Source organism: Rhinoraja longicauda, chromosome 25, assembly GCF_053455715.1.
Source record: "Rhinoraja longicauda isolate Sanriku21f chromosome 25, sRhiLon1.1, whole genome shotgun sequence".
NCBI classification, from domain to species: Eukaryota; Metazoa; Chordata; class Chondrichthyes; order Rajiformes; family Arhynchobatidae; genus Rhinoraja; species Rhinoraja longicauda.
Genome location: NC_135977.1, coordinates 685,831 through 711,649, shown reverse-complemented (window position 1 = coordinate 711,649; position 25,819 = coordinate 685,831). Strand labels below are relative to the sequence as shown.

The following is a 25,819-nucleotide window of genomic DNA, read 5'->3' as shown; positions in this document are numbered from 1 at the left end:
TATCCCTTGATTCTGCTAGCCCTCTATTGTTAGATAGAGCTCTATCTAACTCTCTTTTGATTGCATCCAGTGAATCGGCCTCCACTGCTTTCAGAAGCAGATAATTCCTCAAATTCACAACTCTCTGGGTGAAAAGGTTTTTCCTCATCTCAGATCTAAATGGCCTACCCCTTATTCTTAAACTGTGACCCCTGGCTCTGGATTCCCCCAACAGCGGGAACATGTTTCCTGCATTAAGCTTGTCTAATCCCTTAATAATTTTATATGTTTCTATAAGATCCCCTCTCATCCTAAATTCCAGTGAATACAAGCCCAGTCGTTCCATTCTTTCATATGACTGGCCCGCCATCCCGGGAATTAACCTGGAGAGCCTACGCTGCAGTTCCCATTCTATGTTCTGAATGTAAACCCATGTTTTCTATCTTCAAGCACGGAGAGCATTACCCCTGAAACATAGTTTGTCATCGTCATTGTGCGAGTGGCTCATTGAAACCCTCATATATTTTCATTGTAATTAGTTATAAAACTATATTAGCATCTGCTCCAAATAAAGAACGCATCACAGCTGGCAAATTGTCTAAAAATAAAAGATGTATCTTGCAAACATGTCAGTAATTGGCAATGATAGAAATGATCCACGACCAGCTTCTGCAGGGGGGGGGTGTGAAGACAGAGTAACATTGGATTATTTAGAATGAATGTAAGAAGGCAATGCAGAAAAATGACACGGTTGTATTTTAACAAAATCCGTTCTGCTGCTTGTTAAATTCAAAGTCTGAACAATAAATGTTATTACAAGTTAAGCTCATTCACGCTCTGTAGCACAATCACTTACAAAGTCCTCTGTAAGCTCTTTACCAAAACGTATGTCACATGAGCAGGTTAGTCAGGTTACATAAGGTACTATTAAAATTGTTATTGTACCAGAAAATGTTGACAATGAAAAATATAGATGAAGTCCTGATGTTTCCATGTGGCTGATCCTGTGAAATGAGCATTGGGGCATCTCAACCATCGTCTGGCACATGCATCTGCATGTTAGGCACATGCACCTGCACGTTAGGCACATGCATCTGCACGTTAGGCACATGCATGCCGTTAGAAATGTCTACATCTTTAAAATGTTCTATCCATTCTTGCCAGAACCTGTGTCAACTTGCTAGGCCCTAATTTGTTCATTCATCTATCATTCCTATTCTTGCCAACCTTCACCTAGATCACATCTTTTCTCCAGAGTCATTTACATTCCTGCATCGCAATTTAAATGTTTATTAGATCAATTCCAAACTCAAAAAGCAGCTGTAATGATGACCTTGAAATTAGCAGATTGATATAGAATTTGGATTGGGCTGCATTTGGAGTATTGTGTGCAGTTCCAGTCGCCCTCTTACAGGAAGGATGTAGAGGCTTTAGAGAGGGTGCAGAGGAGGGTTATCAGATGCTGCCTGGGTAAGCGGGCCTTCTCCCCATAACCGCTGACACCCGTACTAATCCATAATCTATCTATCTCTGCCATAAAAATATCTACTGACTTGGTCTCCACAGCCGTCTGTGGCAATGAATTCTACAGGTTTACCACCCTCTCATTAAATACATTCCTCCCCATCTCCTTCCCAAAGGAACGTCCTTTAATTCTAAGGCTATGACCTCTGGTCCTAGACTCTCTCACTAGTGGAAACATCCTCTTCACAATACTCTATGCAGTGCTGCCAACACTTCCATGAGGGGAGTTCAGGCCGAGTGGTAAACGCTGGTCTTGCAAGCAGCACTCACATACTACACCTCCTCACTTCAATCTTCTTTACGCAGCACTTACAAGTAAAATTGTGTGGAGATTGAGACCAGTTCTGGTGATAAGATCAAAGATCAGCAAATATCAACAGGAATCAGTGACATAAGTGCAGAATCACTGGGATTTGATTTCAAAACTCAGCTCAGCTGTCCGTTGTTTGGATTCCCATTAAAATAAATCTGGTATATCAAATTAATAGACAGAAATTACACAGTGGACAGAGATATCATAATAACCATCAAACGAGCAATGAGACAAGAGACATTTTGAAAACTCAAATGCATCCAAAATCACAGGATTTGGTTCCCTGGAATGGAATGTGGAGCGGTCAATGCTGATGTCAGTCTTGCTCCATGGGATGGAGATGGAGCTTGCAGCCATTTAACCCAGGTGTTCACTGCCAACTGCCAGGCAGGTAGTATTTTAAAACTGTCAACTCTAAGTGCAAGTCTGCATATTTAAGTACAAGTTTATCAATAGTTGCAGAAAACAATGAAAACTGTTTTAATTTTTTTAATTTAATCTTGCTTTGAGCAATAAAGTTGACAAAGAATTATGCTTAATATTGCTGTTGGTGGACTCCCTTTTGTCAGGTACAGATTATCCTACATTGTCCATGCAATTCTTTTTAAATTCTAATGGTTGTTAACTTCAGGTTATCTATCTATATTGGACATTAGAGTTTAGAGGTTAGTTTAGAGATCGCTGACAATGAGAATGATCAAAACACCAACATAAAATTACATTATTTAAATCACGATTGAAGATGTGAATTGTTTTGGGAGCGAGTACAACGGATTTAAAGTTAGTTGGAGTAGCTACAGACAATTGTGTCAGCACATCTGTGTCACGGATTGTCACAAGTCCTGTGTGGATTAAGCTCCATTTGCGCTTATAGGTGCAGACATTTCACAGACCAGTGCCACATACCCTGACTCAGAACTTGAACCATGTTCCACTGCTCTCCTACCTACGTCATACAGACTCTGCTTTGCAATCAAGTACAACACATTGTCAGTAGAGCAGAAAGGAGGAATATTTTTCTTATAAAATATTTAATCACATATAATGCATGGAACGGAACCAGCAGGGCAGAAATGAGTTGGATCTGAAAATCTTGCTGACACCTGTCAGTATCACCATGCAGAAGACGCACAGGTTCATGATCCAAATGACCAGCTACAGGCTCATCACCCAATTCACCAGCCACAGGTAGACACTAAATGCTGGAGTAACTCAGCGGGTCAGGCAGCATCTCTGGAGAGAAGGAATGGGTGACGTTTCGGGTCGAAACCCTTCTTCAGACATCCTCTCTCACCAACCTCAAGCTCATTATCCAATTCACCAACCACAGGCTCATTATCCATTTCAGCTACACCTGAAGTTAACAACCATTTGGCTGAATTTCAACTAAGGTTTCATTGGCAGAGTTTCATATAAATTGTTTTTCAACATTGAACTGGATTAATGTTAACTTTATGATGTAAACATAAGTGAGACTCATCTTATTTTGCATTACCTCTTCTGCAATTACAATTGACACTATTTATAAACTTCAGGGTTTACTTTACACAATTAAGTACTTCCTTGTGTTCAAATAAAAGGATATTTAATTAAAACTAAGGTGATTCTACAGAATATTTAATGGATTCTGTAATTTTTCATCACTTTAAAGTTGCCATAGAGATTTTAAGGACAATGTTATCAAATTATCATTAGCATCACAGATTTGTACAGCACAGGGACAAATGTCATAATGTCTATCCCAACCATCAGGTTGGCAGCCTTCCCGGCCTTGGCAACTCCGTGTGCCTAGGGATTTATCCACCTTTACCTGCTCCAAGATATCTCATTCCTTCTCCTCTGACGCTCACATGTGATAGAATAACACCGTTCCCTCTCCCCGATCACTCCATCTCCCATGTCCTTTTCTTCATCAAACCCTCAAGACCCCTTGACATCCAGGGTTCCCTAATTTTTCCATCCTTACCAATTATTTATGAGAATATGATGGTCCTGAATGCTCCTCTTTTGAAACAATATTTCCTGCCTTTTTGGGGGAAGAAAATACTATTTTAATTGAGAATTAATATGTATATTATGTCACATAGCCTACTCAAGCTCAATCTGCAAGCTTTTGTTCATCCCATCTCAACACCATAATTTTCACTTCCTCTGACCCCCCTCATATCTGCCCTTCCACTTATCTATATCTCCTTCCCACTAGCTTTCACTGTTCCATTACAGTACATGTGACAATTAAACATGCTTGACTCTTGATAAGAGTCTTAAAATTGGTGCAGATTACAGCCGATTTCACACAATATCTTAACCACCCTATAACTAGCCTTTCTTCAGCATTTGTCAAGATTAAAATCAGAACATCCTTGTATTAAAGACTTAAACTATCACCCCATCTTACGCCCATGTACTAAATAAACTTTTTCTAATAATATTCAATACTGTAGTGTAATTGCATAGCTATGCATCATCTGTGAAAGTGTAATTTGGACATGAGAAAGTCATATGGTATATTCATACTTGACACTTAACAAAATGACTAAGCCTCTCATATATTAATAATGTTCAATGAAATTGTGGAAATGAGAAAAGTTCAATAGTGCACAAATGCCATAAACAAGATGTCCTGTATCCAAATTCAATGAATTTTAAGCAAAAGAAATTCAAACATGTAAAAGCTATAATGAGCATACTAAATATTAAGGATGGTATTAATATTCAATTTCATTTCAATATCATAAAATTTGAAAAATGAATTAAGCATATTATGTGATATATCATCCAAATGCAGGCAAGCTAAGAATAATTTACATTGTAGGAAATTCTCTGCTTGACTTTGATAATAAATCTAGTTTACCAAACCCGCTGTTTTTGTATTGTCAGGAGACCAACATAAATTTAACATCCACTAATTAATTTTCTGGACTTTCTTCCAACTAAACATTGAAGGCTGAAGCCTCCAACTCAGCTGCTGGTCATGGTCTCTGACAGAGACTCTCTGGAGCTGACTACTGACTCCATGTCTTTCCTCAGCAACCAGAAGCCAGAGTCACACAACATGCAAACCAGTTTGTTGTCTCCTGACTCCAGGCTTACCATCAAATCTCCATTTATTCCCATTTTATTTACCCTGGATTTCCATCAATTCCCCATAGAATCAACTAGGGACAGATGAAAATGAGCCGATCAACATGTGCCTATCAGCAAAGTCCACACACAACACTGAAGGTCAGGGTTAATTCTTGTCCCTACAGTTGTGAGGCAGAAGCTCAACAAGTTATACCATTGTGCTGTTGCCGAACCAAATCAGATTATTTGAAAGCATGGTATCACATAAGAGGCGGAGTTGAAGTTCCAAGTGGAGAAATACTACCTTGTAATGTGCTGGACAAGAGGCTGGCGGGGCCATAGCTTCTCACATTTAAGAAATATCTGGATAAGCATTTAAATTGACGTGGCATGAACCAAATACTGACAGATGGTATTAGTATTGATGGGTACTTGATGATTAGCATGGATTTGGTGGACCGAAGGGCTTGATTCTTCGATGTACGACTATACAATGTTGCCTGTCTCCATCCCTGGCTCACTCATCTTTCGCTTAAAACGCTTATCCATGCCCTTGTTACCTTTAGGCTTGACCATTCCAATCCTGGCAGGCCTCCATTGTTCAATTTTCTTTAGACTGCAGGTCATTTCACCTGTGTCTTAACTAGCAAAAAATTGGTCACATTTGTGCTTGCCTTCAGTGTAGAAGTCTTACCATTGATCTCTCCATCTCCCTCATGCACTCCAGTCCACAAATTCAAATTAGTTAATTGTCATTTACATTAGGGTGCAATGCAATTCCTAGTCTTCATGAAGCTCACCGAGTAAACAGTGTACATTGTAATGATAACCAGTAATAAACACCACAGCCCTCAAAATATCTGTCTTTATAATCCCCGGCATTTGCACTCAGGAATGCACATCCTATACTTAATTGTTTGTCTAACTTTCTCCCACGAGGAGATCATCAAAACTACTTTTGCAAGGTTTTTGATCACCTGATTAAATATATCCTTGTGACTTGACTTAGTGTCAATTTGTATTCAATAACTTGCTGTGAAATCTATCGGAACATTTTGCAATGTGAAAGATGCTGCATAAATAGATGTTGTTCTTGTTAATAAGTAAGATAGGTTACTCTTAGCCCTATAAAAAAAAATGTCGATCTTTTAGTTGGCAAGAGCAATCTCGAGTGGGATAACACATTCACAAGTAAACAAGATATTTCAGGATTTCCTAAAAAATCTTCAGCTTTATCATTCATCTTAGTTATCATTTCTGGGTCAAATACCAAGTTCATTTATAAAGCTTACAATCAGTGAAATAATATTTAGCAACATGCAGATACCATTTAAATCAAACCTCAATGGAAAATCATTGAAAAATCTGTGCCGTATGAGAGGAGGCAAGCTGCTCAACATTGCCCGTGTTACCCTAAACCGGACCAGAAATGGCCAACATTTAACACAAGGAATGGCATGATTAGCTGACCAGTGGCATTGACAAACTCAAGTCAGCTACAGTCTTAGACCATTGTAGATCATACCTGAATCATGTAGAGTTGTGCGTTACGATACTCCTCCACGCTCATGGGAAGAGGGATGTGGTATTCCTTTATAAGCATTTTGCCTTATGGAAAGTCTTTTCAGTTAAAAAATAATCCAGTGACTGCCAGCACACCCTTGGTTTTGATTCATTAAACACACCTAAAAAGAGAAGGAACAGCAACACATTTAAACACTTTTTCAATAAATATTTATAATGTTCTTAAGTCTATAAGTAGCATTAAATAACCCACCCACCTTCATAATCCATTGGCTAGAATTAACCACCATCCTCCCCCAATCACACCCCCTTACTCTCATCGCCAATCTTGCCACTAGCACTGGGTTTAATAGAGATAATCATTGTATTTTATATTACCGCTAACACTGAAATCTAAGTAGTGTTGAGCTGTAGTTACCACTGGGTATTTATTCACAAAATGCTGGAGTAACTCAGCAGGTCAGCCAGCATCTCAGGAGAGAAGGAATGGGCAACGTTTCGGGTCGAGACCCTTCTTCAGACTGATGTCAGGGAGGCGGAACAAAGGAAGGATATAGGTGGAATCAGGGAGATAGAGGGAGAACTGGGAAGGGGGAGGGGAAGAGAGGGACAGAGGAACTATCTAAAGTTGGAGAAGTCAATGTTCATACCGCTGGGCTGCAAGCTGCCCAGGCGAAATATGAGGTGCTGTTCCTACAATTTCCGGTGGGCCTCATTCTTCTAAACTCCAACGAGTACAGGTCCAGGCCGACAAATGCTCATCATAGGTTAGCCTTCTCATTCCTGAGATAATTCTAGTAAACTCCTCTGGACCTTCTCCAGAGCCAGCACAGGGGACAGTGTTCAGCAGCTGTTGCATATAATCCTGCAACACTTTCGCCACATCCAACGGGATCCCACTACTGGCCACATCTTCCCATCTCCACTTCTTTCTGCATTCCGCAGAGAACGTTCCCTCCGCAACTCCCTGGTCCACTTGTCACTTCCCACCCAAACTACCCTCTCCCCGGGTACTTTCCCCTGCAACTGCAGGAGATGAAACACCTGTCCCTTTACCTCCCCCCTCGACTCTATCCAAGGACCCCAACAGTCTTTCCAGGTGAGGCAGAGGTTCACTTGCACCTCCTCCAACCTCATCTACTGTATCCGCTGTTCCAGGTGTCAACTTCTGTACATTGGTGAGACCAAGCGCAGGCTCGGCGATCGTTTTGCTGAACACCTCCCCTCATTCCGCATTAACCCACCTGATCTCCCGGTTGCTCAGCACTTCAACTCCCCCTCCCATTCCCAATCTGACCTTTCTATCCTGGGCCTCCTCCAGTGTCAGAGTGAGGCCCAGTGCAAATTGGAGGAATGGAACCTCATATTTGGCTTGGGCAGCTTACACCCCAGCGGTATGAACATTGACCTCTAACTTCAAATAGCCCTTGCTTTCCCTCTCTCCCCATCCCCTCTCCCTTCCCAGTTCTCCCACCAGTCTTACGGTCTCCGACTACATTCTATCTTTGTCTCACCCACTCCTCTGACATCAGTCTGAAAAAGGTCTCGACCCGCAATGCCACCCATTCCTTCTCTCCGGAGATGCTGCCTGTCCCACTGAGTTACTCCAGCATTTCGTGTCTACCAGAGCCAGCACATCCTTCTTCAGATATGGTGCTCACAATATTCCAAATGCAGCCTTACCAATGCGGCCTTACTAGTGCGGCCGTACCAGCGCGGCCTGACCAGTGCGGCCTTACCAGCGTCTTATGGAGCCTCAGCATTACATCCCTATTTTTGTATACAAGCCCTCTTGAAATAAATGCTAGCATTGAGTTTGCTAGCAAGATGTTGTCTCTGATGCTTGAGAACATAAGATAGACCTACATAAATTGTGCAAAGATATTGTACAGCTGGGCATTGTGCAGGCAAGTTCTGGTGACATCCTTGTAAATCTTCTCTGCACTCTCAAGCTTAACAATATCCTTCCTACAGTAGGGTGACCAAACCGAACACAATACTCCAAATGTGAAAGAAGGAACTGCAGATGTTGGTTTAAATTCCAAATGTAACCTCATCAATGTCTTGTACAACCGTAACATAACATGCCAACTTCACCAATACCCTGACTGATGGAGGCCAATGTACCAAAAACTTTCTTGATCATCCTACCTACCTGTGATGACACTTTCAGAGGACTATATACCTAGATCCCTCTGCTCTACAACACTCCCAGGGCCATACCGTCCACAGTGAGGGTCCCAAAATGCTCTCTGACTCTTTCACCTAGTTTCTCTGTTCAATGACAAATAAGGGTGCAAGTGGTAGCATTGGAGGAGCTGCAGTATTAAACATCACAAAAACAGCATTTAAGATGGCTCATTTGGAGATAGGAATATAACGAGAGCATTATAAATATTCTCAGTTTATTCTGAGACGACTTTCTTTCAAGCTACACATTTTTTCAAAATTAGATTTTTTGAACCATCATTGAATTTGAATCTTTTTTTCCTCCACATTAATAATCCACATTATTAATATTAGATTAAAAAAACAAGCAATAAGCACAATGAGTGCAAAACTATGAGCAAAGGTGGATGCTTAACACAAGACCATGCCCACGTTAAAGTCAGAATTTAATATTCCCATCAGGAGCTGTATTCAATTTAAAAGTCAAGTCTATGAGGCTACAATATCTATGATAGATTTTTGAGCAGTTCTAAATTTGGGTACTTCACTATAATCGTCTGCCAAGGATGTATCAAATAAGATTTTTCAGATAAAACAATCAAAAGTTTAAAAAACAACCAATTTCTTGAGCTCCCTCAGCAAAGTTTTTTTAAAGACAGTAATCTGTCAAAAATGACACCAATCGGTTTTCTGCCTCTGAACATCTATATCATGCCACAGTCACGGCAACATGTCTGACTAACTCTCACTGCCACTTGCATCATTTAGTGGTCAGGTTTCATCATGGAATGTGCCAGGTCACACAGTCACAATCAGCTTGAAGTATTTAAAGATTAGCCACATTTTCCAGCCAATTAATTCATCAACAGTCATTGTCGGAAAATAACTGCAGATGCTGGTACAAATGGAAAGTATCACAAAATGCTGGAGTAACTCAGCAAGTCAGGCAGCATCTCAGGAGAGAAAGAATGGGTGACGTTTCGGGTCGAGACCCTTCGTCAGACTGATGTCAGGGGGGCGGGACAAAGGAAGGATATAGGTGGAGACAGGAAGGTAGAGGGAGAACTGGGAAGGGAGAGGGGAAGAGAGGGACAGAGGAAATATCTAAAGTTGGAGAAGTCAATGTTCATACCGCTGGGCTGCAAGCTGCCCAAGCGAAATATAAGGTGCTGTTCGTCCAATTTCCGGTGGGCCTCACTATAGCACTGGAGGAGGTCCATGACAGAAAGGTCAGACTGGGAATGGGAGGGGGAGTTGAAGTGCTCGGCCACCGGGAGATCAGATTGGTTAACACGGACCGAGTGCAGGTGTTGAGCGAAGCGATCGCCGAGCCTGCGTTTGGTTTCGCCGATGTAAATAAGTTGACATCTGGAGCAGCGGATGCAATAGATGAGGTTGGAGGAGGTGCAGGTGAACCTCTGTCTCACCTGGAAAGACTGTTTGGGTCCTTGGATGGAGTTGAGGGGGGAGGTAAAGGGACAGGTGTTGCATCTCGTGCGGTTGCAGGGGAAAGTGCCCAGGGATGGGGTGGTTTGGGTAGGGACGAGTGGACCAGGGAGTTACGGAGGGAACGGTCTCTGCGGAATGCTGAAACGGGAGGGGATGGGAAGATGTGGCCAGTAGTGGGGTCCTGTTGGAGGTGACGGAAATGTTGGAGGATGATTTGATGGATACGCTGGCTGATGGGGTGGAAGGTGAGAACGAGGGGGATTCTGTCCTTGTTATGTCTCACCTGGAAAGACTGTTTGGGTCCTTGGATGTCTCACCTGGAAATATACTTATTTCTTAAATATACGCTCTTAAATATACTTGGACTATCTCCGACATCTCCCTACCGTTTCTGGACCTCACCATCTCCATCACAGGAGACAGACTAGTGACTGATATCTTCTATAAACCCACTGACTGGCACAGCTATCTGAACTACACTTCTTCCCACCCTGTCCCCTGCAAAAAGTCTATCCCCTACTCCCAATTCCTTCGTCTATTCCGCATCTGCGCCCGGGATGAGGTGTTTCACACTAGGGCATCAGAGATGTCCTCATTCTTCAGGAAACGGGGACTCCCCTCTTCCATTATAGATGAGGCTCTCACTAGGGCCTCTTCTATATCACGCAGCTCCGCTCTTGCTCCCCCTCCCCCCATTCGTAACAAGGACAGAATCCCCCTCGTTCTCACCTTCCACCCCATCAGCCAGCGTATCCAACAAATCATCCTCCAACGTTTCCGTCACCTACAACGGGACCCCACCACTGGCCATATCTTCCCATCCCCTCCTCTTTCTGCGTTCCGCAGAGACTATTCCCTCCGTAACTCCCTGATCCACTCGTCCCTTCCTACCCAAACCACCCCATCCCCGGGAACTTTCCCCTGCAACCGCAGGAGATGCAACACCTGTCCCTTTACCTCCCCCCTCAACTCCATCAAAGGACCCAAACAGTCTTTCCAGGTGAGACAGAGGTTCACCTGCACCTCCTCCAACCTCATCTATTGTATCCCCTGCTCTAGATGTCAACTTCTTTACATCGGCGAAACCAAACACAGGCTTGGCGATCGTTTCGCTCAACACCTTCGCTCAGTCCGCCTTAACCAACCTGATCTCCCGGTGGCTGAGCACTTCAACTCCCCCTCCCACTCTGACCTTTCTGCCATGGGCCTCCTCCAATGCCATAGTGAGGCCCACCGGAAATTGGAGGAACAGCACCTCATATTTAGCTTGGGCAGCTTGCAGCCCAGCGGTATGAACATTGACTTCTCCAACTTTAGATAGTTCCTCTGTCCCTCTCTTCCCCCTCCAGTTCTCCCTCTACCTTCCTGTCTCCATCTATATCCTTCCTTTGTCCGGCCCCCCTGACATCAGTCTGAAGAAGGGTCTTGACCCGAAACGTCACCCATTCCTTCTCGCCTGAGATGCATCAACAGTCGTTACTCAATTATCAAAAAGATTGCAGAAACAAGAGTTTTGCAATTCAGAGATTTTCTTTTGCTGAGAACCAAGAAGCCACTCCCAGCAATTCACCACTAATTGCACTCACATTTAAGGATTCAATACTTTGCACGAGAGGGATTTGCCTGTTGTATTTTCAGACAAATCCTGAATAATCAGAGGGAACAGGCAATGCCTAACTGCTTGATCCTTCATTGTATCTGTCAATCCACTATTTACGTTTCCTCCTGAACACAGCTAATCTAGATATGTCAATGCTATTCATGGCAGGGCACAATAAATGTCAGACGAGTTTTTTTTTAAACATGAAAGCACAAACAGGACTATGGTTTTAATATAGTCCATGCCAACTCCTGGTAGAGTTGTCCCATCAGTGGCATTTCCCTTGGTTTTTCCCCCCTATAAATCCTGAAACTCACTCTCTTTCATATGCCCATCACGTCTCCTTTGGAGCTTTCGCTACTTACTTAATGGATAATTTATAGGAGCTAATTAATATGTTTTGGGGATGGCAAGAATCCAGAGCATCTTGTGGAAACCCACATGGTCACAGAGGGAACATAAAAACTCCATGCAGACAGCACCTGAGTAAGGATGTGAGAGAGCAGCAGTGAAAGTCTGCACCTCAGCCAAGGCAGCACACCATCAGCTAAGTGTCACGTCAATATTCTGGAGTGGGACCTGCGTCGTCCTCAATGACATTCAATCCACTGTTCTACCTGATCCACAGAGGAATTTTGTCCTTTCCCACGACAATTCTTCTACTTTAACTCCCTATTTGGGAGAATATCCTCTCAGCATCTGCAGTGTAAAGCCTCAGAATCTTACTTTTCCGTAGGATAAGTTACCTGTCATTCTTCGGAACTCGAGTGAGCATAGCTAGCCGAGGGAACTTCCGAGGGAACTATATCCTTTCTTCAAAAAGGACCTTCATGCAGTGTGGCGTATTGCAGGTATGGTCTCAGCAATTGCAGCTATGACTTGCTTAGTCTTGTATTTCAACCCCCATTGCAACAAAGGCCAACATTCCATTTCCTTTCGTAATGACTTGTACTGACGTGCTCACTTTGTTACATGCAGGGGACACCCAGATCTTTAACACACCAAAGTTTGATAGTCTGAAGCCACTTGAATAATAATTACATGGGAAAGAACTGCAGAAGTTGGTTTAAATCGAAGACTGAGGACATGAGATTCAGAATCAGCTAAATATTCAAAAACTTTGCAACTATAGTGCTGAGGACACATGCTCCCGCCCTCACCTCAGATTTATAACAAGATTTATACACCAACATTACCTGGCAATATGGACAAATGGCCAGGCATTTCTTGTCTCAACAGCCTACTGTAAGCCATTAGCAAAATCATTGTGCCAGTTCTCCTAAGTGGCACATCTCACAGTGTGTGACATCAGACAGCTCCAGTGTAATGAGGCTCGGGGAAATCTCCTGAGTGACTAGATGGTGGGTGAACGGCTGCAGGTCTGTGCTTGTTGAAATTAAAAGGAACAGCACTGATGCAGTTAAAGGAAAGCTGGATACTTATAAGTGGGAGAAAGAAGTAGAAAGTTATGAAGCAGGAGCAAGATGAAGTGGGATGAGAGGAAGCTCTTGTGGAGCAGTGGTGTTGAATGACCCACTTTAAAGCTTTAACATTCCGACAAATGGTATTCCACCTTGCCCATTCAATAGTCAGTGACCACCACCACTAACTTGAGTCTCAGTGTTGATATGAGCTTGTTTTCAAGAATTCTGAATATCTGAGCTACTACCACAAATATTAGAAAGTATTACAAACCACAAAAAGTGGACATCTGGCATAATAAAATAAATATTTCCTTGTATTATAAAAGGCAATGCTTCAGCTTTGTAAAAGTCAGAAATCCCACAGAAATACCAAATATAATAATTACAAGGCACTACGAAAGCAAAATTGTATAATCCCCATTATCTTGCAGCTAGAATCAAGCAAGTTCCCCACTAATTACACCTGGACACAGACATCTGAAGAGACTGAAAATTAAACTTGATAAGCTTATGTTCTACTTATTGCATAAAACCGACTCACCATCAATGGAGCTGCATCACAAGGTTATTGATGGCTTGTGTGTGTGGGTGAAGTGGGCTGCAAATAGTGTGTTTACAGAGAGAATGACTCAATTTGACAGCAACAAAAATGAATAGAGAAAGTGTCAACCAACGGTGACTCTTTAGACTGCATTTAACACTTATTACAGACACATTTCACAAACAAAAGATTACAATAAAATACTTTTACTAAAACAGCTCAATCAAAATTTGGTTCTTCCTTAAACGTTAAAGGCACAGTACCGTCAGTGTGATTACTGTGTGGTGCTCCTCTGGCATTTAGTGCAGAACATTATTGTGGAACACGATTGCCTGTGAGCATTGACACGGCAGTAGCTCTAAGGGAGGTGTGGCCTCGGCTACTGACAACACTGAAGAAGCTGCATCTCAGGGATCCTGGGGACGTTTGTTCCTCCCTCCACATCGCTGCACTGATTACCTCCCCAGACGCTGCCTGATCCACTGAGTTCTTCCTGGGAGTTAGCGGGTTGTCTATGAGATGCTATCTAAGAAAGGTTACATTGTACCTCCCAATGGAAGGAACACTTTGAGAATCTTCTTTGACCCTTACATAAGCATCCTTAACGCCAGTTCTCAGTCACCAATCAGCGTAGCCATATTGTGACCAATATGCTAAAAGGCCAATTGATAACTAACACCTCAAGAGCTGGAGATCTCTGCTGAAGTTCTAAAACACAGCAGCAAGGAACTTTCATCACAACTCCACAACCTGCACCTGGGAAGTGATCTTAGAGACACTGTAATCATGAACATCTTTAAAAAAGCAGGCTAACATGATTTTTTTCCTTCTGCTATCTCAACAGTGATTATTCACTACAGAGCCCATCACTATTTACAAGGCACAGGCTCAAAAAATGTACATACTGAAAATCTCATATAGAAAACAGAAAATGCTAGAAACAGCACGAGAATAACAGTTAACCTTTCAGGTCCAAAGTTCCAAGAATCGTCAGAAAAACAAATGAACCGAGTATTTCCAGCACTTCCTGTTTCCTTTTCAAGAATCACTATGTTCACCATTGCTGAACAGTTTTGATCAACCCACTTATTCCCTGCTCTCTTCAACATCCAACTGTAATGAATGGCCTTTCTAGAATTGGGAAAACCTTGGTATTCTTTTCAACCTTTTTTGTAAATTGTGTTATTAGTCAGCACTACAGGTTGTAAACTCAGATGCAAAAAAAGAGAAAGGAGAAACATAAAAATCTCCAGTTGCTTCAAGAATTGGACCGTCTGAATCATGCAACTTCTGCAGTTGCTCCACATTTTCTGGTGCCACTGTCAAATGTCACCATTCGTCTTGTTTATTCTCTGAAACATTCAGCTAACATCTAATTGAACTTCGCAGTGGGTTGAACAGCGGCTACTGATCAATCATTTCCTAAAATTCAAAGATGAAATTGCTCAGGCAAACAGAACCTTAATGCTGTTAAAACTATAATTGTGACGCAAATTTTTCCACAAATTAGCCTCACTTACAAAAGCTCAATTTACACATTAATAAGACTGTCAGAGATTGAAAATGTCAATGTATTTAGCAGAAGGCACAAGATACAAGAAGACACAAGAGGTCACAGCTACGAAACAGAAACAACAAGCTACAACAGGAAACCCACAAACTGAAATAAACTGTCATGCCTCGGTGATGATTGTGACTCCACATCCACAAATAGAACAGAAATCAAATGCACTGGACAAGAATGGTAAGCACTTCTCAAACCTTTGTCACCAAGGTGCAGACCAATCACTCCATCACAACAGCAGGTTAATTGTTCATTTCAACTGACAGTTTTCTTTCTCTGGAGCATTGGAGCCGAGAGAAAAACCTGATAGTTTATAAAATGATGAGAGGCCTAGAGAGATAATGTCAAGAATATTTTTATTTAAGAATTTAGCTCTTTTAGGCTATTTTCCCCTCACCTGGTATTTACAATTGTCAAAGGGAAAATATCCAAAGGAAACCTGAGAAATATGGCTGAGGAAGGTAGGGGTGAACACAACCCTGTCCTTCTCAACAGATCTCCCAGAAAGATGACCAACAGCTCAAGTTACCAGGCATCTATATCATCAGTAACCTAACCTGTTCCCTTCATACTGATCCCGTGATCAAGGAAGGCCAGTGTATTTGCTTTCTTAAGCATACAAGAAGATCAGGCAGAGCCACAAGGATTCTATCTATGCATCTCAGCCTGGGATGGGAACTGCTCTGCTCTTGACTGCCTGAACCTGCAGAGAGTAGTGAACACAGCCCAGTCCATCACAGGCTCGTCAATGCCTTCCATCCAGTCCATCTTCACTGTTTAGTTTGGGCCCTACGAACAGTGGGGTTGAATCCTGTAGATTAAATGCCACTGCAGATGCCATGGAAGTCAGTCGCGCGTGCAGATCGAGCGCGGCCTGCAGCAATACGGAGCGGTGGTGGAAGTCAACAACAGCATCAGTGGCAAGACCAACTCCTACATCCCCCATCCAGTGCCACCACCAGGACAATGTTGAAAGGCTGGAGCAATTAGGCTTGTATACACTGGAATTTAGAAGGATGAGGGGGGATCTTATTGAAACATATAAGATAATTAGGGGATTGGACACATTAGAGGCAGGAAACATGTTTCCAATGTTGGGGGAGTCCAGAACAAGGGGCCACAGTTTAAGAATAAGGGGTAGGTCATTTAGAACGGAGATGAGGAAGAACTTTTTCAGTCAGAGAGTGGTGAAGGTGTGGAATTCTCTGCCTCAGAAGGCAGTGGAGGCCAGTTCGTTGGATGCTTTCAAGAGAGAGCTGGATAGAGCTCTTAAGGATAGCGGAGTGAGGGGGTATGGGGAGAAGGCAGGAACGGGGTACTGATTGAGAGTGATCAGCCATGATCGCATTGAATGGCGGTGCTGGCTCGAAGGGCTGAATGGCCTACTCCTGCACCTATTGTCTATTGTCTTCAAGACCAAGATAAGACTCAGTATTTTTTCAGAACTTGATACTTGAAAGGTATAAGATTGTGCCGGAAACATAGCGACTCTTTGTGTACTGCCTCAGAAGAAGTGTCCCAGCCCTAGTCATAAGGACTAGGAGCAGAATTAGGCCATTCGATTCATCAAGTCTACTTCGCCATTCAATCATGGCTGATCTAACTCTACCTCCTAACCCAATTCCCCTGCCTTCTCCCCATAACCTCTGACACCTGTACTAATCAAGAATCAAGAATCGCTGTCTTACATATATCCACTGACTTGGCCTTCACAGTCTTTTGTGGCAAAGAATTCCACAGATTCATCCCCCTCTGACTAAAGAAATTTCTCTTCATATCTCCTTCCTAAAAGAACGTTCTTTAATTCTGAGGCTATGACCTCTAGTCCTAGACTCTCCCACTAGTGGAAACATCCTCTCCACATCCATTCTATCCAAGCCTTTCACTATTCTGTATGTTTCAATGAGGTCCCCCCTGTTAAATCTGCTTCTTCCTCCATCCTCTGAAGAAGGGTCTCAACCCGAAAGGCCATCTATGCCTTTTCTCCCAAGATGCTGCCTAACCCGCCAAGTTACTCCAGGTTTTTGTATCTGTCTCCCTCCATAGACGCTGTCTAACCTGCTGAGTGCTGCCAGCATTTTCTGTTTTAATTGCACTTTCAATGCGCTCCAAACCCATCACCGTTTTATTGTTGCATACATTTATTTTCAATTTGCCATTTAAAAAATAAATAAATTGGGCTATCTATTGTCCCAGTGCACAAAAGTAATACCCTCACAAACCAAACATTGTAATTCTTCTAGGCTGACATGGGACTAATGTACTGACTGGAATATCAGATACAAAACACTGAGCACTTAACAAGCTGAACCATGGCCGCCATTTCTTCAGTGGTTCACTATATCCAATTTGCATCATACATTCTATTCTCGGGGAAATCTTGCACAAATTCAATTAAAAAATATAATTATAATCAATGAGATAAGCCAGATCAGAAGACAAAAATAAAATTGTGCATCTCATGTAGCTTATACCAATTCAAGAGAAGGTCAAATATCTGTAGACTCTCACATCAGTGTGTGGAATGACTTCAGCCTCTGCTTGCTGTGTGGGCCAGACATGACCAACAGACTGCCACAGCTCTGGCTCTACCCAGTGTACACAATGCCCAGGCAAGGTGAAAGGAATGCCTTTAGGTATATTGCCATGGCTTTGAATAGCGAAATCATCCTGTAATTGTGTGTGAGATATTACCTAACTCCCCTCCTGAGATTTTTCTGGAATAGTTCAGAATCTCAAGTAGAACATGATCATTTGATGTGTTGTATGAAATTCCAGCTCTGAGTATTACAGTCATGTTCACAAAAAGCATCACGGGCAAAGGCCGCAATGAAACTTCGAGTGCCCAACTCCACTCCAGGCTGTTGTGAATTGCTGAGTTGTTCAGCTTTCTTCAAATCCTGCAAGCAGTTCAGACATTAAACATGCTGTTACAATTCAACAAGGGGCCATCATGTGGTCATTAACAGAACTCCCATTTTAACCCACATACCAGAATCTTGCCGGAACTAAAGAAGGAATTGAGCTGCAGTCCATTCTTCAGATGGCCCTTTAATTCCTTTAAGTTCAGGTTACATGCAACATTCAATTCTGCTTTAAATTTTCTGAACTAAATAAAGCCACGTACAACAGCTACAAATGCTGGATATAGCTTAAAAAATGCTAAATGTAATGTATTGCTTTATTTTACTAACACTGCTTAAAAGCAAATCCATTTGATAGTTACTAAAATGTCTGGCAAAGAGCAAATCTTATCTGTCTCACTTCCTGTACACAAATTGCAAATGGGTGCAGATTGTTGCTGAAAGATACAGTTTATTAACAGACAAACATGCAACCTGGAGTATTTAAATTCACTTCAAGATTACATGGACACAATAACCAAAACGGAAATGGAAATAAGCTACAAACTCTCTTAGAACAAGAAATCTCTCCCAGCACAGCTGAAAAAAGGCATTGGCAACACAAACCTACCAGTGAACCAATGATGGATTTGAATCCAACAGCGCTTTCAATCAATAGGCTTAAAGATACCTAAACTAAGAGAGTGAAAAGTATGTCTCAGTTGAAATTTTCCAGGGAATCTGAGCATTTTCCTGGAGGGAGTTCTGTTCTCCGAGGAATGCTAATAATGTAATTGGCTGGTTCTAAATGAAAAACCATACGTAGAGATTCCTTAGCCATATCTGGTTTGAACTATTAAAAAAAATTTAACGTTAAATTTCATTATTTACTTCATGAGTCTCTAGATTCCAGCTCAGCCAAGTTGCACCTATCTGCCCATTGTTTACTCAAATTTTAATATGTCCTCGCATTGGAATGATTCAAATGCTTTCCAATTAATCTTAACACTATTGCAAAGTCAATAAGCACAATTCATATTATATATCTATTCCATTCTATGGAGAGCAAGTTATTTAGATTTTTGACTTGCTATCATGATATATTGTGAGAGACCAACCGAAAAATCAACACGTTTAATTGCAGCCAGAATATATTCTGCTGTGGTAGGATAAACAAATTACCTTTTTAAAATATTTGAAGCCTTGGTTACTCAAGCATCGTCAAAGGTTTCTTAGGGATTGGGGGATGTTTCCCATTATCCATCTCCTGCCGGCTCTAAGCACACCATTACTCTTCCATTACTTACAGCTCACCAGAGCTATACAAACAAGCAAACGTATCACTTCGATACAAAAGCCACATTCAGAAAGAAATGAATTTCTCTCCTGGAACCGTGAGACAAGTTCCCATGGAGAAAGAAGCTGTTCAGAAAGCGAGAGCGCTACAATATGCCAGTGCAAAGGAACAACGACTAATCAGCACCACCACACATCTCACTGCAACTAGAACCTTCCCTTAGCTCATCGGCTGTGACTGCATGCATGATTTGTTTCCAAAGCCAATCAACAAGGCATGTAGCTGCTTAAAATGAAGAAGCCCCTCCCCATATATATATATATATATATATATTGATGCCCTACAGTTAAAAGCGTCTCACATAGGCGGACACTGAGTCCTTCATTTAAAGTGAAAGAAAAGATAGAATAATGGAGTGAATACTGCCGATGATTTGCTCCGACAATGCTCACACACTGCCTGTGGAGGCCATAGCAGCCATCGGCTTACTGATAACCAGCAAATAGTCCACAATTGAGCATCCCTACCTGCACTTAGCTGCAGCGGCAGCAGTCTGCACAGCATGCTCCAGAAGGGGGCTGCATTGGGCAGTCTTGCTCCACGTACAGGCCACACCCCTAGAAAAGCGGACAACTAATTAAGCTAGGCCCACTGGCTTGAAGAAGGGTCTCGACCTGAAACGTCACCCATTCCCTCTCTCCTGAGATGCTGCCTGACCCGCTGACTTACTCCAGCACTCTGTGAAACTTCACCCATTCCTTCTCTCCTGAGATGCTGCCTGACCTGCTGAGTCACTCCAGCATCTTGTGAAATAAATAGGCCCACAGGATTGTACACTGCCACAGAGTCAAACGATTTTCTACTTCTGATAATGTCTGACCTTCCCAAATTAAAAACATGACTGACTTTCTACAAATGACACCAACATCACTTGGTTCTTATCACAAATTATGTCACCTCATGTAAGCCACGGGTCCCAAACATCAGGACATGCCTCAGACATTTTGAATGAATTAATACGTTTATTTGCCAATTATGCATATACAAGGAATGTGCCTTGGTGCTCCGCTCACAAATGACAACACAAACATACATTTAACAATTAAGAATAAAGCATAAACACATCAAAACAACAAGGATACACCATTACGGTCTAAACACGTGGGTGAAAATAAACCAGAGCAAAAAAGAGACTACAGACTTTAGTTATTGAGTAGAACTATCACTCGTGGAAAAAAGCTGTTTTTACGTCTGGCTGTGGCTGCTTTGGCACCATAGAATAGACGCTAAAGAGAAATCAGAAAACGATATAGCTTTCAGAAGCAAAAATCTTACAGAGCAGTACGTGACATTGATGAGGCGGCACTTGAGGTAATGTGTTCAGTTTTAGGACCCTGCTATAGGAGATGCCAATAATTGGAAAGAGTGGACAGAGGGTTTACAGGGATGAAGCCAAGACTTGATCTTGAGCTGTAGGGAAAGATTGGGCAGGCCGAGACTTTATTCCTTGGAGCACAGGAGGCTGAGGGGAGATCTTATAGAGGTCTATGAAATCATGACGGGAACCCACCACCCTCTGTGTAAAAAACCTGCTCCGCACATCTCCTTTAAACTTTGTCCCATTCACCTTAAACCTATACCCTCTGGACTTAGACATACCCACCTGGGGACAAAGACTCTGACTAACTACCCTAGCTGCCATGCCTCTCAGAATGTTATATACTTCTATCAGGTCTCCCCTCAGCTTCTGATGCTCCAGAGAAAACAATGCAAGTTTGACCAACCTCTCCCTGTAGCCAGGGCCGTCTTAACGCATGGGCCTGATGGGCACTTGCCCGGGGCCCCACGCGCATAGGGGCCCCATGCTGATCTGTGTATGTTAAGTGACTTGCAATAAATAAATACTACTTTAAAAATGTAGGTTCAATAAGTGCTTTTTTCGCAACATTTTCGGTCCGTAAGTGTTTTTTTCGCAACATTTTCCATCCCTAAGTGCTTCTCACAGCGATCTGTTTCGCAACAATTAGCTTCCTAAGTGCTTTGCTTTTCCATCCCTAAGTGCTTCTCACAGCGATCTGTAAGTGCTTTTCACAACAATGTAGCACCCTAAGTCCATCGCTAAGTGCTTTTCGGTAAGTGCTTTTCGCCGGCACGACAGGGGGGGGCTAGTTGTCGTAGGGGCCCCAGTACACTGCTTTGCCCGGGGCCCATAATGCTGTAAAGACGGTCCTGCCTGTAGCTAATACCCTCTGATCCATGCAGCATTTGGGTAAACCTCTTCTGCACCCACTCCAAAGCCTCCATATTCTTTCTACAATGGGACAACCAGTACTGCATGCAACACTCTAAGTGCAACTGAACCAAAGCTTTATAAAGCAATAGGACTTGCTGACTGTTATGTCCTCATAATTCACAACACCACCAACGTTTGCATCATCTGCAAACTTACTCATCATACCACCAACATTCATATCCAAATCATTAATGGACATGAGATTCAATGCCAATTGGCAACACCAATCCCTGTGGTACATCATTGGTTATGGTCATCCAATCCAAGCTGATGAGAGGATGGTTCAGTTGCCTGATTACAGCTGGTAAGAAACTGTCCCCGAATCTGGAGGTGTGCATTTTCAAACTTCTTTACCTCTTGCCTGATGGGAGAGGGAAGAAGAGGGAATGACCGGTGTGAGACAGGTCTTTGATTGTGCTGGCAGCCTTGCCAAGGCATCGTGAAGTGTAGATGGATTATAACAGAGGTAAATAACATTAATTCTTAGAAAACATTTATATTAAACTTGGATGCACTTTGTTACTTAATTTCAAATAGATACACATAGAAAGCTGGAGTAACTCAGCAAGATAGGCAGCATCTCTGGAGAGAAGGAATGGGTGATGTTTCATGTTGAGACCCTTCTTCAGACTAGTTAGGGATAAGGGAAACAAGAGATATAGATGATGATATAGCAAGATAAAGAACAATGAATGAAAAATATGCAAAAAAGTAATGATGATAAAGGAAACAGGCCATTGTTTGCTGTTTGTTGGGTGAAAATGAGAAGCTAATGCGCTTTGGGTGGGGGAGGGATAGAGTAGAGGGAATGCCGGGCTAACTGAAGTGAGAGAAATCAATATTCAGCCCACTGGGCCATAAGCTGCCCAAGCAAAATATGAGATGCTGTTCCTCCAATTTTCCTCCAATTTTCCTCCAATCCAGCCTCACTCTGACAATAGAGGAGACCTAGGACAGAAAAGTTTGTGTGGGACTGGGAAAGAGAATTAAAGTATTTAGCAACCGGGAGATCAGGTAGATTCAAGCGGACTGAGGGAAGGTGTTCAGCAAAACGATCGCCACCCATTGCTTCTCTCCAGAGATGCTGCCTGTCCCGTTGAGTTACTCCAGCTTTTTGTGTCTATCTTTGGTTTAAACCAGTATCTGCTGTTCCTTCCTACACAGAGATATACAAAATGATGAGTTAGGACAGATAAGGTGGATAACAAGAAGCATTTCCCCACTGTAAGGGTATCTAAAACAAGAGAAGAAAGAAGGGTTTTAATTTAGAGGTAGGACATTTCTATTTGAAGAGGAGCTTTTCCTCACAGAGATGAATTGGAACCTGGTTTACAAAGCCTGAGGAAGTGCTGGACGCCAGTATGCTCACCATATTTAAGCAGTATTTAAACAAGCACTTGGATCGTTAAGGCATGGGAAGGCATAAACCACTCTCTACGATTCTATAATAGCATTTCATTTTCACTGTGTTCCCATCAACTCCCCCCAGATTTTACCAATTAGCTTCATTATACATACAATTCACACTAATCAATTAACCAACCAATCCACATATCTTTGGGCCATGTGGGCAAAATACTGTACCCAGAGGAAGCCCAAGCCATCAAAAGCAGAATTTTCTTTTGTCAATACAGCCTTGTCAATGTTAAAATACCCGCTTTAAAACTAGAGTCACAGAGCACGAAAACAGGCCCTCCGGCCCAACTTGCCCACGCCGACCAACATGCCAATCTACACTAGTACCACCTGCACAAGTTTGGTCTATATCACTCTAACCCTTTCCTACTCATGTATGTTCAAATGTCTTTTAAATGTTGTTATAGTACCTGCCTCAACTAAGTCCTCTGGCAGCTCATTCATACATTCAAAACCCTCTGTGTGAAAAAGTCACCCCCCAGATTCCTATTAAATCTTGCCCCTCTCACCTTAAATTTATTCCCTCTGGTTCTTGATTCCCCTACTCTGGGTAAAGGACTGTACATTCACCCAATCTATTCCCATCATTATCTTATACTCCTCAATAAGATCACCCCTCAGCCTGCTGAGCTCCAAGGAATGAAGTCCTAACCTGCCCAGCCACTCCCTTTAGCTCAGCCCCCAAGTCCTGGCAAATCCTCTGCATTCTTTCCAGCTCAGAATTGCACCATGCTATTTAATTGCCCCTTCTCTGTCTTCTGAACGAGTTTTGCTCACATTGTATCTCTGCTGGTCTCCCTGAGTTTGAGCTGTTAATGCCACCACCTGGAGAACACCAATGTGTACTTCTGCTTCAGTTTGAAAACTGACCAGACTTTGGTATGTGGGTGTCAAGGGTTATGGGAACGTGCAGGATAGTGGGGTGGAGCTGAGACCAAGGTCAGGTCAGGTTGATTTTGTTGAATGATGGAGCAGGTTCGAGTGACCAGATAATCGATCTTCTGTTTTATTTTAACGATTACTTCTTGGTTTTCTGTCCCTGCTTGGCCAGTCAGCTTTAGCTCCATAGATTTTGCTAATGTTGTTAAATACACTCCGTAAGATGACCTTTGAACGGCCAAGTACATGACAGCAGCAAAACCTTCATCAACTGTCAGTGGGGGAGCACTTTGAGACCAGTGGACAGAATTGTATTTGTTTTAAAATAGTTATGGAAAGATGTAGGATTGGTTCGCTTGGTCCTCGCTGCCTCCGCTTAGGGCGGCACGGTGGCGCAGCGGTAGTTGCTGCCTTACAGCGAATGTAGCGCCGGAGACTCAGGTTCGATCCTGACTACGGGCGCCGTCTGTACGGAGTTTGTACGTTCTCCCCATGTCCTGCGTGGGTTTTCTCCGAGATCTTCGGTTTCCTCCCACACTCCAAAGACGTACAGGTATGTAGGTTAATTGACTGGATAAATGTAAAAAATTGTCCCTAGTGTGTGTAGGATAGTGTTAATGTGCGGGGATCGCTGGGCGGCGCAGACTCGGTGGGCCGAAGGGCCTGTTTCCGCGCTGTATCTCTAAATCTAAATCTAAAAAAAAATCTAATATGCCTTCTCTTTTACTTGACCAGAGCTTGGATTAACTTGCTATCCAGGGTTCCCACTCTCGCCCTTCACTATAAGAGGAACGTGCTGGCCCTGAACTCATGCCATCTCCTGACTAAACACCTCCCATTTACCGATGTCCCTTTACTAGCAATTAGCCTCCCCCTATGAACATTTGAAAGCTCTTGTCCAATACCTTCAAATTTACCTCACTCCAATTTAGGACTTCTAAGCCAACCCTATCCTTTTCCGTAACATTTTTTAAACGTAAAGAATTGTGGTCACTGGTTCCAAAGTGCTGTTCCACAAACACTTCAGCCACCTATCCTGCCTTACTTCACAAGAGGATCTCATACTCTCCCAAACTCCTGTCTAATCAGCCTGATTAGTCCATGGTGGGTTTCATTTCTTAACCCTGACAGCTACAAGAAATATTTCAGTTTAACAAGGCTGTTCACAGAAACAATAAACACTGATAAACGATACAAAGTGCAGGAGTAACTCAGCATGTCAGGCAGCATCTCTGGAGAACATGGATAGGAGATGTTTTGGGTCAGGATGCTTCATGTTCTTTTGAGATGCTGCTTGACCCACTGAGTTACTCCTGAACTTTGTGTCTTTTTTTATAAACTAGCATCTGCAGTTCCTTGTTTCAACAAACACTGATCCCTTGCTACAATCAAAGCACAGTTCATTGTTCATTGTTGATAACTTGTGTTAACTGTGGCAGACCTCTAAGTTCACCAATAACACAAGGTTTTCTAATGGAACTGCAGTCGAGAGCAACCAGTTTAGCTTTAGTCAAAATGTTTCATAGAAAATGTTTCACCACAACACAAAATATTTACTGTATCTCACACTCCGTAGTCAAGAGGCGCACACCCTGGTTCTCCATCTAAGGCCTTTGTCAAGTGTGCAAAAAGGTTAAAGTTCACATTCTTTGCAAATATATTAGCACAGAGATCAAATGTCCCAGGAATGGCAGCTACTCATTTATCTCAATCTAATAATTCAATTAGCCACATGCATCTACTGACTAATGCACAGAAATTGCACTTATCTTCTCCTTCTCCTTCATTAGAGAAATACTCCACAGTCCAGGCAATTGATCTAAAGATCAGAATGGCAGCTATTCCAATATCTGAAGAAACACACCTTCTGGCCCAATTTGTCCACGCTAATCAAGATGCCTACCTACACTCGTCCCATTTGCCTGCACTTGACCCATT

At 42.5% G+C, this 25,819-nt stretch overlaps 1 protein-coding gene across 8 annotated transcripts in view; it reads right to left on the bottom strand.

Annotated features, from left to right (window-relative positions):
• Nucleotides 1-25,819, bottom strand: part of pitpnm2 (phosphatidylinositol transfer protein, membrane-associated 2) — a 139,113-nt gene that overhangs the window by 85,219 nt on the left and 28,075 nt on the right. For 6 of the 8 annotated variants that reach the window (XM_078421691.1, XM_078421683.1, XM_078421688.1 and 3 more), the window contains exon 3: nucleotides 6,408-6,567. In XM_078421691.1, coding sequence (XP_078277817.1) covers nucleotides 6,408-6,485 — 78 coding nt within the window. In that variant the 5' untranslated portion in view covers nucleotides 6,486-6,567. Of the gene's footprint in view, nucleotides 1-6,407; nucleotides 6,568-19,178; nucleotides 19,450-21,742; nucleotides 21,763-25,819 lie in introns of those variants that run through there. The other 2 variants (XM_078421686.1, XM_078421685.1) reach the window with 2 other exon arrangements.